Below are 17,693 nucleotides of genomic sequence, written 5' to 3' on the forward strand. Positions count from 1 at the left end.
TATAATCAAACACGATAACAATCATATGTACCTTTGTGTTTCTATGGTGCAAAGATGTGGAATGCCATTTCCGTTGGAGTAAAGAAATCCCATTCTGTTATTAGTTTTCGTAAAAACCTGAATCATATTTATTTGACAAAAGTTACAAGAATTGATTGTTGCTAGTGACAGCAACTATAAAATGAATCCAATCAATTTTTTTTCTTTTCATACAAAGTATGGCTAAAGGGGGTGCTCTCTCGTCGATTAGGTTACCTATTGAGAGAGTTCCTCCTCAAAAAATTCCCCTCCATACACTTTCTTTTCCATTAAGTTTTCTTTGTATCTTGTATTTGGTATTCAGTTTCTCTGTAATTCATTTTCTGTATATGTACATGTAGTTTCAATTGAAGGTGTGTGTAATGGAATTTTAAAATATGAAACTGAACTGAACTGAACTGGTGTGGCTGGCCCTTTTCTTCATTCCACATCCTCAAATTCGTTAATTTCCTCAACATGAAATTGAAAAGGGCTCGAGATAGCAGGCCGACGAGAAAGAGAGTGACTTTTCTAGAAAACCCCGATATCAAAGTGACAATAAATTGAAAACTTTCGAGACAGTGGACGGATCAGAGTAGCGGGTGTCAACTGCGTCTCCAACATAACTCTATTTTCTTATTTCTCGTTTTCTGAGGTATTTACCTCTCTGAGGTATTTACCTTATTGCAGATTTGAGATTTTATTGGATACTACATACTATCAATCCTTCACCCTCCTCGCCACGTTACTGGAGACAGGAAAAAGAGGACGAGAAAGAAAATTGCTTACTACGTCAAAGTCTAGAATTCCCGGTAGATAGACTGTCACAGTCTACTATTGTGCCTTTAATTTAGATCAAAGACGTCTGCCTAACAACGTATTGTAACATCTTCGTTCCATGAGTTCGTCAATGCCTTATTTAAAATGCCTATTAAACACTAACATTAAAGAAAGCCAATCCTTGTGGGGAAGGGTGTGGCATAAAAAAGAAGTGCTGCAGGATCTATTAAGACTTCAAAGGTTTGATTTGAGTTAAAATGAAAAAGCATTGCAAACTTCAGTGACCATCTAGGTGTCTTCTGCAAACAACTTTCTATCACGTTGGTAAAATATTTAATACAATAACAGAAACCATATATAAAGCAAAGGAATTTTAGAGAACGGATTATATCGAATTTTCTGATTACTATTCATAAATCTTCTTGCTAAGTTTTTGGATTTTTTGTTTTATGGCACTCCTTAAAGTTTTTAGATTGCTCAAGCAACGGGATTTTACTCTAAAATTTACAATTTGGAAGAATTTGTAACTACGGGATGGTAGGCAAAAAATGAAATTATTACCATAAGTGAAAAATCGAAAAAAATAAATAGGCAATCTGCTGAAAATCTCATTTCTATTTAAAACTTTGATCAAATGTCACATCAAATTTATAATTTTTATAAATACAAGATAAAAAAATCGAAAAATTGAGGTAGGGAAGAGAATAATTTATGCGGTAAAGAGAAGAAAAAATGAAAAGGATTACAAGGTATTGAAATTGAAAGAACTGAAAAACTATGACATATTTCTTGAAAAAGGCATAATTCAGCTGATTTCTCAGTCATATGACAATTGATGGGCACCCATAAGCATCTCCTCGATAACAAACGACAAATTGGGTCTAATATAAAATTACGTCATACTTTCAAACCATTATTCATCAGCTGCAGCCTCGATGACTGTAACAGGTCCAAAGATTTCATGGCCTTACTCTGACAAAAAGAATTTTCTACGTCTAATTTGGCAAAAATATCTTACTTGGACAAAAATGAGAAATTGAACTCAGGAAACTTGCGGTGTTTTTACGCACCTAAAATATATTGATGAAAAAGAAAAGGACCAAAAATGTCAGTTTTCGTTTAAGGCACCTTAGTTAGATAACTAGAGTCTCCGATCAAAAGTGGCAAACCAAGCTTTTTATATATGTTTTTAAGATACCCCTCATGTTTATCTTATTTTCAACAACTTTCAAAGTTTCTTAACTGAAGCATTTAACTCTGCTCACCCATAGTTAACGCGAACATCTTGTCTACATTACATGCTCTAAACTCTTGAATGAGGCTTTCTTGGAGTTCGTAAATAGGGGCCCCGTCTCTTTCCTTAGGGCCCCAGATACCTTTGCTAAGCCACTGAAAAGTTTCTCAATGATGAGCAGGAAATATTGTAACCTCCTTTTTGGCAAAACATGGACAGTATATAGATAGATAGAAAACCCAGGCGCTCATACCACTAGATGCCCAGCAGGTGCTTTCCATATGGAACATATCTTTGTTTTGTTTCAATAACGCTTTTTGCAAATGCTTTCTGGATTACTAGAAAGATATCTAAGGGGATCCTCAGTGTGCCAAGAGGATATAGATGTGACGTAACACAGATAAGAAGCGTAAGAAAATGTCTAACCAAACTATAACAATCTGCGGAGAATCTTATCAGTATAAATGGGCAAGCGAGGCTTCTGTATAAAAGCAAACACTAGCAATCTCCTTAGCATTGTGTATTTATTACATCTTATATTGCGTAGTATTTAAAGAGACATTTCATTACAAAACGAATAGTGCAATGGTGGCGTTCAATTAAATGAATAGTCTGGTTGAACCTCTGGAAGATAAGCATCTCATGGTCGAGGATCGCCCTTCAACTTGCAGGGGGAGGGGTCACATATCAAAAAATTGCGTGGCATGGTCCCTGAACAGTCTAGGGTCCTGACAAACAGGAATCCATCTCATACACTGCTAGTGATAGTAATTCGAAGACAAAAGAAAGCTTTAATATAAATTAGAAAAAGCTAACAACATCACAATAATTTTTCAGCAACAACTCATGCATCGACACTGCATTCACGTTCTGAAGTTCTGCATCTGAAATCGTCCATTGAAACTGATCATATTTTCATCCATCTGAATTGACAAAATATTCTAGTAAAACCTTTTTGCTGAATCTCGCTGCCTTTTATCATAATAGAAATATCCTCCGACAGCAGCAACAACTGCAAATAAAACAATACCGACCAACCAACCAACAGCTCTCTGCGTTCTTGTACCCGCCGGTGGACCATAAATATGTTCTGTAATCAAATATACCGTTAATAATTACTAATTGCTAACTGGAATAATTATTAACAAACATCAGAATGCAAAAATGATGGCCACTGACCCTAAAGTTGAGCAATATGAATTGACACACAGGAGGGCGTTGCGTCATAATTTCAAGATGGCGCGGAAACCAGAGGTGCTTGGAAATTGTGCTATTGCAATCCATCATATCGTTCTTATCACATCAACCAAAGCAATCAAATAATCTTATAGCTAACCATGGGATTTTCAGAGGCCAAGAGCTGCCTCCATTACAAAATGCTCGATAATTAAGAGCCTCGATTTCACGGACTGTCATTATATGAACGATACTTTCAAAAAGGGAACACGGTTTCATATCTATGCTATGCAGCTGAATACTGTTAAGTCGTACCCTGGATAACTGGGACTTTCAAAAATAATTAAGTAAGAATGTTGCTTTATTCTTATTGGATTTTCCTCCCTTTTCCATGTCAAAAGTCGTACCATGGATAAGTCAGACTTCTGCTAAGTCAGATTGTTTCCCTACCCCTCTTTTTGGTCCGACTTCAACTGTACTTACAAGAGTCTAGCGAGCTACAAAAATAAGTAGCTCGTTTAACATAATATTATTCAATTGCAAACATCGTTTATCAGTCTTTCGGTATTTTGAGAATACAGCTATAGCAATTTGAAGGGAAGCTTAATGAAAAAATATCCTGCACGACTTTAAAGAATTGTATAGTCGATCGAGCCTAATAGGCTAGGCCGCGAAAGCAAGTAAAAAATCCTAGTTACAACCAACTTAAATCAATCAAAAACAGAGAGAAAACAAAAGTTATCCACAAAACAGTAGCAAGATGTTATAATTGGTTACTTTTTAGCATTAAAAAGTCAGGGGGGGGGCTCAGCCAAACACTACAACCCTGCTTACGATTCAGAATTAGATGTGAATTTTAATTCTCGCCAATAAGTAATCCCGCTTTGCTAGATCTATGTATCATATACCATAATTTGTGAATCAACCTTGTTTCTATGCGAATGCCAAGTAATTAACAGAGTCAAAACCAGGCACGCCAGAAAGCAAGCAAATAGAACCAGCACTCACCTCTATAAGCAGCCGCTTTTAAAGCACGTGGGACAATTTTGGCTGTCTCTTCCTGACTGGGGTCACCTGCATTTTCATTGTCTAAGTCGTATAGTTTCATTGACAAAATATCGTGATTGTCTACAAGAGAAGAAAACATTTTAAGAAAAAGAAGGAAGAGAAAGCAGTTAGAAATAAAAAGTAGGCATAAGCAAGTTTTTCGCAGGTTTGCGAGAACCCAAATACAAAAAACGGCATGCCTGATTCTAAAGCAAGGTAAAAATGAAGACTGCAGAAAATGCCAATGCTATTCTCGAAGGACATAGCGCCAAAAGATCTGTCGTATCAAAATGTATAGTTGAGCTCCAGATAAATTTAAAGAGCATAGCTGATGGCATTTTTGCTTGATTGCGAATGTTTATAGCTTAAAGGAAAATTTATTCCATGCTAGCTTTAAGGTTTTGACCAAATGTTCGTTGTCTGTCTCAGCAGTCTCGGCAGACAAATGAGATTCTCACAGCCTAAATCCAAATTTCTTAGTTCAAATTATCTGAAACCAGCTGTTTTCAAGAAAATTCCGCACTAAGGTCCTAAACTTAGAATTAAAGGCGCCTTTGACTCAAAGCTTTACTGTGATAAAATATAAATTACAGAACTACGCAATATGAATTATGAAAGGGGGAAAGTGTCTCGTTTAGTTCCAGAGAAAACAGGCGCGTTGAAAAAGTTTACTTTAAACACCGCGACCAAACTTGGAGAATTATCATGTGTTAAATGTGTTAACATGAAGAAGAGAAGTATAAGAAAGAAGGAAATCCAGTTAAGTAAAAATTTTTGGAAGTGTTAGTGCCGTCGAAATGAAGGCAGAAAGAGTGACGCATATGTTGCTCACCATTCTATATTCTGCCATAGAGTTAGTATGGTATGGCTTGGCAATGTCCTTTATTCGTTTCTCGGTGCAATAGGTTAATTGTACGAGAGTTTCTGGGTAGAAAATACCACGGCTGTTTTTTTATGCTCGCCGAGTACCGAAAATTGCACAATGTATCATAGCCAAATAAACTTTAGGAAAAATTCATATAATACCCGCAAGATCTCCAGTAGCAGCAGAAAATCCTAGGTAGTAACTAGTTGGCAGTTCAACACCAACAACATCGAAACATTCTCTCCACTTCCCTTCTCCGTCAACATCATGCTGCACCTAAAAATGAAGCAGTGCGGAGCCATTTTATATCCGACCTATTCAGTCACATTTTCCATTTCTAAAACATTTCAGATATTCTCAATAATCATATTAGCTCAAGATAGCATATACGCGTAGTTTGATGAGAGAAAATAAGTTTGAAGTAGCAACCTCGATAGCTAAGCTGCTTGTAAAACAAAGTACATTACATTTCGTAAAGCTCGAAAGGAAATGCTTGCAATGAAGCAAAAACCTGCTTTCAAGGACACTTTAACGTCAGGGTAAAAGTGAAAAGACATAAACCCTGCTTATTTTTGCACTTGCACCAAGAGATGTCGGAAACTATTCAAAGTTGGCTAAGCGAAGGTAGGAAGTAGCACAATTTCGCGGAAAAGCCACGTTACTTTTTAAGACACGGCATTTCCAAAAGTTGGGAGCACGAGCACCTGGTGCATTCCTGGTTCCAATGTCTCTGTCTTGCACATGATAATGAGAAATAGTCTAGAAGTGAGCATGACTTGCCAATATTGATCGATATATTACCAATAAAAAATGAGTAATGATTTTCATTAGTTTTGGCCACAAAAAAAATATCTATTGGTGCTTGCCTTGTGCGGACATGGGGGAAAATGTGCTCTATTCATAAACTGGTATTAGGACTTAACAAATGTCTTGAGCTCTCTCATTCCCATGCTAGACGGCGTTGAACAAAAAGATAAAAAACTTGTAGTCGATTCCGTTTCTGTGTTCAGGCTGTTCGATGATGCCATTAGGTTCTCGGTTGCATTTAGGCAAAAAAGAGGTGATAGAGCTATTAACGACTCAAGTCATATTTGACCGCTTCTGTATGACCCAAACTTCGAATTAGGGCGAGATAGAAATGTTAGATATTGGTTCATATGCACGTGTTTAGGAGTTTGACTCAATTGCTGTGTCCAAGATTTTAGACAACGTGGTACGTCGAAAAGGTGTTAATTAAGTTTACAGGTGAAAATCTTCTTGGGTGTTGTCTGCAAGCCGCTTGTTAATGAGCATTGGTGAGTTTAAATTAAATAAGCAGATCGCGATCTTCACAGACAGAAGAACAGTAAACTCATTAGGAATAAAATATGAATTAACTGCTTTATAGAAAAAGATATCAAAACTTTAAAAGGCCTGCTTTGTGTAAAAATCGTAACTGCATTTGTAAAAAAGAATCAAAAGTTCAATAAACTTTTCTTTAAAAAGTAGTTATAATTTGGAACCTTGTTCTAGCAAGATTGTTCGAGAAGGTTGGTACAAACGTATGAGCGCTTTTTACTGGAAACAGCATGACCAATACAAGTCAACAGTAGTTATACGATGATAGTTGACATTCCGGACAGTTCGGTAATCTGCAGTTATCGATGTTTTCCAAAAAGAAGTGAAACTTCTTTGATCAGTTAAAATACGTTCTTGGCTAGGAAAATGTTAATCAATACAAGTCACTTACTGTTAGTCTTTTTTCTGATCCAAGATAACGTATGGCAACAAAAGTATCACTTTCACTTGCACGAAAATATGACTAAAAACAAGAATAAGACTAAGCACAACGGGAAAAGTCAATATTTTCACAGATACAAACTAGAAAAAGTTAAAATGTCAGCTTTATTATTCTCTGCCAGTCTATGTAATGAATTAAGCGTAGATCCATACTTTGACATTGTCTACTTTAGGTGGCAAATTAGTCAATCGAGAATTCCAATGCGAAATATAAAAAAATACAATGCAGACATGAAGAATCCGGATAGTTTTCATATTTCACTGGATGTCATATTGGAAGGAGAGCATTCCCTGACCCTAGGCGACCTGTGATTCGTTAATACAGTCAAAAAACTCCATGACGTGTACAACACGACGTTGTTCCTACAAAAGCATTATAGTCACAACAAAGTTCATAGACTGTTTTTCAAGTAAAGTACAGAATGTTTCAAAGTGGTCTTTAGAATTCGGTTTGAGATGGCTGTACCACACTAACTGATTTGTAAGGTGATATCTGTGGAACGTTATAAAGGTTATTCTTTCAGGAGGTTGCAGGCAAAAAAATTATTTGCCACACGCTGAACTGACCACAATCGATATGCCACGTTGCAATTCCGATGTCAGACAGCTTTCTGAATGCTATTTCGGCGTAGATATAATTGGGCAAAATATTTACGAGATAATATTGCAACCTTGTTTGTTATACCTTTAAAAAAGTTTGGGTGATCAGGTGAAAAGTTTACAAAAATAAACTAACTTGGAGAGAAGAACAACAAGATAACATTGTATTTATATAAACGTTTTGTAAAACATTAATGAAAAGAAATATTTTACGTTGACGTGTGAAGTGAAATATTTTTTCAGAGAATGTGTATGACCTAGTTTTCAATGATCTTTTGGTCTGACATAAGAAAGGAAAGACAGCCTAAGGTCTCAGCTCTTAAAAAATTGCAAGCTTGGTGCAGACTACTGCAGCCTAAAACCTTTTTAAGCCCAGGGTTAACAACACTGGCTATGCAGCATCACGTAAAATACCGTAAATCCTCGAATTAGACCCCTGGGGGCTTATTCATTCTTGATATTTTTGGACGGGGGCTTATTCGAGGGAGAGGGGCTTATACGAGAGAGGGCATATAAAATTATTGTAAACAATAAGAAGACAATATTAAAAGACCTTGTTTATTTTTGTTGAATTTCTTTATAAGCATTTAATTAATAACTACGAAAGGACGAATTTGTCGTGGTAATTCAATAAAACGCCATAGGCAACCTCAGATGGCAAAAACCGTCACATTGAAAGGTCCAATTCGAGAATATACGGTAGCAGTGGGAGCTTATTCGAGGGGGGGGCATATTGACAATTTGTAGTTCTAGAGTGGGGGCTTATTCGAGAATGGGCTTTTTCGTGGGGAGTGGGGGGGGGCCAATTCGTGGACTTACGGTACTCGCAATGTTGGCAAATCATGAGATATGTTAATGAACATATGAATGAACAGAATAACTTACAGTGCATCCAGCTACTTCACTGTGAGTTCCATCGCTATCATGATCATAGCTCAAAGTTCCATTATTGACTTGTGCAGATATATAGGGATGGTCATGCTTTAAAGTAAAAAAATTATTATAAAAAAAGCAGTTTTGAAGATAAATGCCATAATAACAAAGGGACGCTACTTGAAAAAAATTTTACAATCATTTGTCAATCATCTATAGATAAGTTTTAATCTATAAATGACCAAAAAATCAAATCGATTAAATGCTAGAAAGTATAGAAAAATAGTTAAAAAAATATCCTCATTAGACAAAGCAATTGAACACTATATAATAGAACTAACTATTTATTTACAATTTGCTAACATGTAAGAAATGCTGTAAAAGAAGACATTCAATATAATCATGTCCATCATTCTAAATCAAAGAGTCAGCTGTATTAAATCAGCAGTTAAACGTAATCATCACTTCAGTGTACAATGAGTGGCATATGAGTGATTCCCTAATAAAAACATGAAAAATACAATGCATGCCAAAAGTCTCGGAACACTGACATCAATTTCCAAGGTCAAAACCAATCATCCCCCTCTCCCCTACAGAACAATGTTGGTTTACTATCAAACGGGTTAGGATTTTAGGAAGCACTTTCTTTTGTGCTTCTTTTATGATATTTCTCCAAATAATCAACATTTTAAAATTATCAAAATTATCATAATTTTTTTTCAGGAAAGAAATGAAAGATATCAAATGCAACACAAATTGTTGGATGTTCCAAGTACTTTTGGCAGGTGTTGTAGTTATAAGTTGTTTTTATCTTTCCTTCAGCAGTTCTACAGAAATTTCTCACATTCAACCTTCTAATCTCATTTCTACATTTTGATAGAAACATCAACAAATTAAAACTACAATCGTATATTTCATAAATCTTACTGTGTGTGCATCATTATGATTGCTATATGTGTCAAAAAAGATTCCAAGGCCAGAGAATTTGTCCTTGGATCCAAAAATATCTCCTGAAAAATAAATCCAATTCCTTGAAATTTCTGAAAACTGAAAATTTATTTCATTCACAGCTGGAAACAAGCATAAGTGAGAGGAATTTTTATCATTGTCATCGAAGGGTTTCAAATACCGATGTTGGAATCCCAAAAATGCTTTTCACTTCATTAACTGTTAAGTGCAATTAGGGGCTGTTGCCATCCCTATTTGAAACAATTTTGCATAGTCTAGCTTTTCTGCATTCTTTTCTGCATCTGCTTACAACGAGATATACATCAATAACATCATCAATAACATCATGGCCCTGCACTTTTTGTGAAGCGAGTAGTTTTAAAGTTGTAGTAGACGGGGTGAGAAGCCTTGGCCCCTTTGCTTTTTCTAGCCTTGCCCTCCTTTCAAATTCGTGGTGTGGGCAATGAGAGTAGTCCTGCATCTCTATAGCAACATAATTACTCATGTGGATTACATAAAATCTTTTACTTCTCTCAGAGAAATCACAACTCCACTACTTCTAATTGTTGTTGTAAGGCCAGAGATTTCAGACCTTCTTGAAGGTTGTTTCCTTAAAACTAATCAGATGTCAGATTGTCTGAAAAAAGCTTGTCCTTTACAATTTGTAAGACAAGCTATAAATTGCCTGTCTCAATTTTGGGTTGAGCTTTAGGGAAAACACATCATAATACACTTAAAATGGACTAAAAGCCAAAGAAAAAGCAGATAAGTCAACCGAGTGGCATTTCAAAGTCATCAGTTGTTGAAACCTGCCAGGCAATAAACCTGGTCTATTGTCAATGAAGCAAGTAGTGTCATTGAGGGGGGCTCAGGGGACACAGGGGGGGCTTATATGTTTGGTCTGTCAAATTTGTTATTTGGCAAAGGAAACTAACCCTTTATCTTGCTACTGATTTTCCATGAATGAGCAACTTTCTATCATTCTTTTTGAGTTGGTGGATAGTTTGAATGATTTAATAACACTATCAGAGAAACTTGAACATAAATGGAAGCATAAAGGGTGTGACCATGGGTGTGGTCTTGGATGTATCTTCTAGAAGTTCCCTATAGCACAGCCCCTTTTCTTAATTTTAGTATAGGGTCATTCCATGTCAAATCATCAGACCCATGTAACCCATGGTCTTAGAATTTCCTGATTTTTTTACCACAAAAAGCCATTTTGGAGAAAACAGCACATACAAAATTTTATCCTTATATCTCTTACGGTTGCGATTTTATAGCCGTTTCAAAAATGACCCGTTTTAGCCAAATATGCCACACCCAGTTTACCAAGCGATAGGCGCGGCTTTCTATCAATAGCTGTAACTTTTCTATAGTTGTAAATATTTGCTTGAAAATAATGCCAATTATTGATTTGATACTGTAGATTTCAAATATTGCATCAGAATTTGACAATTTTCTAAGGTGAAGCAGATAGTCATATGTTAAAAGTTATCACTTGTTTTGAAAATATTCCCAACCGATGTATATAAATATTGAAAAAAAGTCCTGTAGCTGGAATCATAGCATTAGAAGCTTGCTATATTCTGAAAGTTGATTCTTTGGGCTATCAGAAAATGTTTAAGATTACAATTGCAATTGAGGTATTTTGAGTTAATTGCACCTTACAAAATGGGTATAATTTTGCAAGAAGCGTGAGCAAAAACAAATTTGTAATTAAGGTAATATTGCATGAAATAAAAATAGCTGCTAAAAACATTGAATCAATCATGATTTCACATTCAGAGACAACAAAGAATAATTAAAAATTATCCCTAGCCATGGACAAGCTGAGATACTGCTTTATAGTCACTGTAGCTGAAGCTCTAAGTTTGACCGGTAATTGTTTTGGATGAATCAGTTTCGCAAAGCATGTAAATGTGATACCCAGCATATGTCTGATCTGCTTGATCATGTAAAGTTCTGAGTGGGTTCAGGTGGGTACATGAAGTTCATTTGAAAGTCCCCTTCATCTTCATTAATGTCATAGCAACCCACCCCTCATTGTCATATAGGCAAGCAACATACTTTATCGTTCGAGTCCCAATGCCATTCTCTCCCTTCTTAGAAAGAAAAGCAAAGTTTCCTGCAAAGTCTCTGTCATCAGAAAATTACTTGAAAGTAATCTTTTTATCTTTAAGTAGATGAAACTGGGGTGTAGCATGCAATTTTGCTTGTTCCAATGGGCTGACTGAATTTCATCTTAAGTGAAAAATTCATAGTTTTCGGCAAAGTCAGCCAAAAAACAAGAATCATCTTCATTTCTTCCTTTCACTTAAGGTATTTTGACTGCCATTGTGTAAGAAAAGAATGAAATGTCAAAGCAACAATAAACTTTACCAGCAGCTCAACAAAATCAGCAATACTCAAGAACCTTGTTACTATTTTTGATCTTCTAGTGTTATCACCATGCTGAAATAAAACATCACTATCACCATCATGTAAACACTGATCAAGAAACCTTTTAAGTACAGACGTCCCTGAACAGTTGCCTCGCCTGTGCGCTATACATTGCCTACTGTCCTTGCAGCAGACAGTCATGTCTATCATATCTCTGTATGTTTTGTTAATGGCAACTGGAAGTAATGAATTTTGATATGTAGTACAACCACAAACAGAATTTTTACAATCAGTTTGTTCCACTTAAAGATGAAAAGATTACTTTCAAGTAATTTTCTGATGACAGAGACTTTGCAGGAAACTTTGCTTTTCTTTCTAAGAAGGGAGAGAATGGCATTGGGACTCGAACGATAAAGTATGTTGCTTGCCTATATGACAATGAGGGGTGGGTTGCTATGACATTAATGAAGATGAAGGGGACTTTCAAATGAACTTCATGTACCCACCTGAACCCACTCAGAACTTTACATGATCAAGCAGATCAGACATATGCTGGGTATCACATTTACATGCTTTGCGAAACTGATTCATCCAAAACAATTACCGGTCAAACTTAGAGCTTCAGCTACAGTGACTATAAAGCAGTATCTCAGCTTGTCCATGGCTAGGGATAATTTTTAATTATTCTTTGTTGTCTCTGAATGTGAAATCATGATTGATTCAATGTTTTTAGCAGCTATTTTTATTTCATGCAATATTACCTTAATTACAAATTTGTTTTTGCTCACGATTCTTGCAAAATTATACCCATTTTGTAAGGTGCAATTAACTCAAAATACTTCAATTGCAATTGTAATCTTAAACATTTTCTGATAGCCCAAAGAATAAACTTTCAGAATATAGCAAGCTTCTAATGCTATGATTCCAGCTACAGGACTTTTTTTCAATATTTATATACATCGGTTGGGAATATTTTCAAAACAAGTGATAACTTTTAACATATGACTATCTGCTTCACCTTAGAAAATTGTCAAATTCTGATGCAATATTTGAAATCTACAGTATCAAATCAATAATTGACATTATTTTCAAGCAAATATTTACAACTATAGAAAAGTTACAGCTATTGATAGAAAGCCGCGCCTATCGCTTGGTAAACTGGGTGTGGCATATTTGGCTAAAACGGGTCACTTTTGAAACGGCTACAAAATCGCAACCGTAATAGATATAAGGATAAAATTTTGTATGTGCTGTTTTCTCCAAAATAGCTCTTTGTGGTAAAAAAATCAGGAAATTCTAAGACCATGGGTTACAAATCTTAAAAATATCTGATGATTTGATATGGAATGACCCTATAGCATCCCTGGTATGAGCTATCACTTGCCTAGAATGCTCAGGACAGCAGGAACCATTTATGAGCAAGCAATTTCAACACAAACATTAACCACTTTAGAAAAGGGCATATACACCATACCTAAAATTGCTTTGTCTCTTGCATACCAGAAAGCAAAGCCATCACCAAACAACCTTGTGCCTTGCCCATGGACTTTAAACTTGATATGAATTTCCCAGTTTCTTACAAATAGGGGCTAAAAATTAAAAGAATTAAAACAAAAGATATATTTCTGTACTGTGAACAGTTTTCATGTGCAAAGCACCAAGTCATGAAAAAATGCAGCTAAACAAGGATTAATTACCATAAATCATCAAATTATCCTTATAGGGACTTATAAATTCAGACAGTTTTTAAATTGGGACTTATTCGAGGAGGGACTTATAAAATCATCAACAAGTTGCCAGGCTGGTTTGAGGATTTACAGCATATTTAAATAAGCTAAAAGTTGCCTAGTGATGGTATTGGGATTGAAACCTGATGTGGAAACTTAGAACCATAACCTTACTACATTCAACAACGAAAACAAGCCTTAGAATTAAAATAATAACGGAAATTTTTACACATATAATTCAAGGGAAATTAGATATAAGGAAAATTCCATTTTATGAACAGAATTCCCCACTTTAAGAAAAATCAAAAAACATAAGCTCCATTAAATTTTTAAAAAATAATTTGGTGTGTGCTCACTGACACAAAACCAATGACCACAAATGAACTTTGAACATTGTAAAAAGCAATGTAAAACTCATGATATCATAGTATTTTATGTTTATGATAAATGATAGAAAATTTTGGGGTTGAATCTTTTCTAAAGCAAAAACTAATCCCAACTCAAAAAAGTGATACAAACTCATCACCATTCACAGAAACTTTTGAAGAAGTATGGAAACATGGGAAAAGCTTTCCAAGTAAATCTTGGGGATTAAGTTGCAGGGAACATATATGGAAATTCAGTCTGTCCAGGCATTGCACAAATATATAAATTGTGTATTAGACCAAGCAATCTTATCTTCCTTCAAGTTTTCTAGGATAGGAATCTTCTAACACTCAAAACAATTTGCCATAAGGCAGGACAAATGTGTTTCTTGATTTTTTCACACAAAGATTTTAGTAAGACTTTTGTTTTCCTGGGAAGGAAAAAAAATTAGTGGTCTCTTGAGGTAGCCTCACTGTGATTGAAGAATTATTTTTCAAGAAGCTTTTCATTTTCATGTGAAATTTGCCAGCTTGGCCCTGAAAAGCTTTTTACTGTCTTCTTTTGCACTGTTTTACAGCATTGCTTTCAAGTTCATCTATGAATAGTTCATAAGCACCATCTGAAAAACTGAAATATTTCAAATATTTACCTCATGAAATTTTTTTTACTTACAACAGACAAAACAATTTCAGTGTTTCAGAAACTTACCATTAAATTCCAAACTGCACCTTGTTTGCTTTGATGATCAGGGGTTAATCGTATATAATCATTTGTAGCTATTGCACTTCCTAGAATTTCCCAATGGTGCAAAGTGCCGGTACCTAGAATGAACAATACTATATTTATTTGGAAACATTTGATTTAAAATACATTTTCAGATACCTTCTGACCACAAGTGCATAAGAATAAAACCCTGAACATCCACCTGCCAGTATCTCTAGAACTCATACAATCCTAGCATGGGTTTGTCATATAACAAATTACCTATTGAAGCTGTAATTTCAAAGGAAAGAAAAATATCTTAGATGTCAGGCACTTTTCAATTTCAGTTTTCCAATTTTTCACTTAAAAACCCTCAATAAATTATCACGTAAGTCCAAGAATTCAGTTTTCTAGATACTAGATGACAATTAATAATATACAAAAAGGGGAATTTTAAATTAGACACTCTTATCTGGAGGGGACAAGCTCCCCCCTCCCTCCATAAAAGATTCTATAAATGAATTTTTAAAAAAGCAAACAAGATGAACCAAAATATAAATGTAAATGCAGAAGGCACCAGTCACATTTTAGGTAAAGGAGCATTAATTCAAAATTTTTTCAATTCAGAATTGGAAATAGAGATATATGAGGCAATTCTAACATAAATTGGGATGTTATTTCATAGGTTTGAGCCACATTACTGCACTTGGTAGTGGCTTTAAAGAAAATCAAAATGTAATCAGGGGTATTTTTTACTGTCTGCTATTGTTTCCAAAATTCATTTTTTTTACTACATCTTTGATTTAAAACAAGAATCATTGCTAACAATGGGCCTTTGCGAGTGTGGCGACAGTCCAAACAATGGAAGTAAACTTCTACAAATTAACCAAAATTGATTTCAGACTGTCTGAAAATGCATTATGGGATGCTTGCGTAGCGCAATGACTCATTGTTAGTAAAGAGTCTTTAAGAGCAGCCTGCTCTATAAGATCTTTTACAAGAGAAGCCCTAACAGTAAATGCGCTACAAATATCCAGCACTGACCGTAGGAAGAACAGAATAATTGCAGGGGCACTATTGTTTGTGAACATAGGAACAAAAGGGGCTTGCTAAATTGACACAAAGAGATTTTGTGGTTTTTTGAGGTACACAAGAGCAGGGAAGCAAAATCACACTTTTGGGTGGGGAAGGGGCTCTACACAAATTGGCTTATTTTTATGGTAGTCTCTACACTATTATCATTTGATGCCACAGCCTTCATATCATACAGGGGTAAAAAAGTGAGGGGGCTACAGCCCCAGCCCCAGATCCCCCTGGCTCCAGCATGCCTGAAGCCCCCTAAGAACTGTCAAGAAGATAAACCACCAAGCACATGAACAAAAAACACCTGGCTCTCAGTATTCATTCAAAGAAACAAAAAACTATCTGCAACTCTGTAAGTTGCAACAGAGCATATAAAAAAACTCAGCTTTTGTTGTTTTTTGGAATATCATGCAGTCAGACTTTCCTCTTTGATTTCAATATCAAAATTTGAAGCTTTTTCTAATGTGAAAGATTAAAACAATTGCTCAAGTTTGCCTCAAATTGACATCCAATCAGCAAGTCCAAGCATTTTAATTTAGCAAATGGGAATGCCTTAAAAGTTTATCTATGGTCTTTCACATAATTAAAAATCAAAGGTCTAACTAGACTTCATACCAAGCCTATAAAAGATACAAGAAAATTCAAAAATCGTCTAGATATGATAAATTTCTTGCATGTATGAATTCACACACGGAAATCTTCACAATTTGAACACTAGAATCCTCACAGAGACTGTATGCAAACCAACACACCATCTTTAGATGTCAATTTTAATATTTAGATAAATACACCTTAAAGATTGTTAATGGCAAAAAGCCTATGGATATAATGCTTATAGAGTTTTTGAAACATTATTCTTGATTACACTTTGCTTGTCTCACATAGGGGAACTGATACATTGTCCCTCCCATTGGTCTGGAATACCCCCTCTACCAGACTGAAAAGTTTGGTCCCCAAGCAATAATTTTATCCTTCATTCTGCCTACACATTATCAAGAATCTCCCGTAGATTTTGTACACAATATTTGTTTATCTGGTCTTGCTCCCTGTGAATATTCCACCATTTAAACTTCTGACTTCTGATAACAGTAAAAAACCAAAGAAAATAAGGTCTCTTTGAAAGCTTTTGCTTCAGATTCCATGCAAGATTTTGCGGGAAACATTTGCTATCCGCAAATTTCAGAATTATTGTTCTGGCATTCCCCGTGCAGAAAAAAACTTTGCATTTGGCCCCTGTACATGGAGATCACTATTGAAAGTGCACTATTCTCAAATACAGATACACTAGACCAGAATTGTGGGGCTATGCAATATAGACCTGGCAAACTAAATGGGTGTAAACAACAACAACAAAGAGATGTATGCAAGAAATTTGGCATAATACATGGAGTATGGCATTCCAGTTTCAATTTGTGCAGGTGACATATAGAAGCTGAAGAGCAAGATTCTAAGCGAGCACTACATTTATATTTATAAATTCTGTTGCCAAAAACCCGTTCTGGCTTTAAAAAGAGCATTCAAGATGACCATTTTCTGGTATATAGGCTAAGTCAGGTTCTTGCAGGACGATCAAATAATTTTTTTGAATACGTTTACTTGATGCATGTGCCTTTAAATACCTATATCTAGGTGCGCTTTAAATGCATCTCATGACTATAACGCTTTTTAAATACAATGGGTTTCGTGCCTATTCAACTATCCCGTGTCTGTGAAAATCAAACAAATTTATTGGGATGTGTATATTCCCGATTCTTTAACACATGGGCCTAGATTGCCAAACTTAGCCAAACGGTAGGTGAAAGCCTTACCATCAAACGGTTTCAGCAGAGAATACTCGCGTCTCATGTAACCAGCTGGTTCTTCTCCTTGCTGACCATTTACTGCTAACAGAAAAACGCTAATAAAAAAAGCAGAGATTTCAACAGCCATTCCGTTGACAGTCGTACCCATCTTTGTAAATCTTTGTACCTTTGAGCTTGATGAAAACGAGGTCTAGTTGCGTAACCACCAACAATAGAAGACCAAAAGGGTACGGATCAAGGCCAAACAGTTCAGGGGCCAGGGTGATGGGTCTCTCCCCCCTTACATTTTCCAAACTTGCATCAAACTAAGCGAA

General features: G+C 35.6%; 1 protein-coding gene across 1 annotated transcript; it reads right to left on the reverse strand.

Moving 5' to 3' along the window:
• Window positions 1-2,844: 2,844 nt before the first annotated feature.
• Window positions 2,845-17,554, reverse strand: LOC135696131 (vesicular integral-membrane protein VIP36). The gene is made up of 9 exons (XM_065215415.2): window positions 17,386-17,554; window positions 14,501-14,613; window positions 13,174-13,288; window positions 9,300-9,382; window positions 8,385-8,480; window positions 6,850-6,921; window positions 5,282-5,396; window positions 4,217-4,336; window positions 2,845-3,122 (listed from the first exon to the last, which is right to left on the reverse strand). The coding sequence occupies exons 1-9, from the start codon at window positions 17,525-17,527 to the stop codon at window positions 2,974-2,976; spliced, it is 1,005 nt and encodes a 334-aa protein (XP_065071487.2). The 5' UTR covers window positions 17,528-17,554; the 3' UTR covers window positions 2,845-2,973.
• Between the last annotated feature and the right edge of the window lie 139 nt (window positions 17,555-17,693).

Source organism: Rhopilema esculentum, chromosome 14 (assembly GCF_057945365.1).
Source record: "Rhopilema esculentum isolate cy_ngs chromosome 14, ASM5794536v1, whole genome shotgun sequence".
In the NCBI taxonomy this organism is placed as follows: domain Eukaryota; kingdom Metazoa; phylum Cnidaria; class Scyphozoa; order Rhizostomeae; family Rhizostomatidae; genus Rhopilema; species Rhopilema esculentum.

Bases quoted from the DNA above. Each gene is read 5' to 3' on its own strand.
- LOC135696131 (XM_065215415.2), bottom strand. From the start codon at position 17,527: ATGGGTACGACTGTCAACGGAATGGCTGTTGAAATCTCTGCTTTTTTT. The intron at 14,614-17,385 runs GTAAGGCTTTCA...TGTTCATTCTAG, and splicing joins TCTGCTGAAACCGTTTGATG to GTACCGGCACTTTGCACCAT. The intron at 13,289-14,500 runs GTAAGTTTCTGA...TTTAATTTTTAG, and splicing joins GTGCAGTTTGGAATTTAATG to CCCCTATTTGTAAGAAACTG.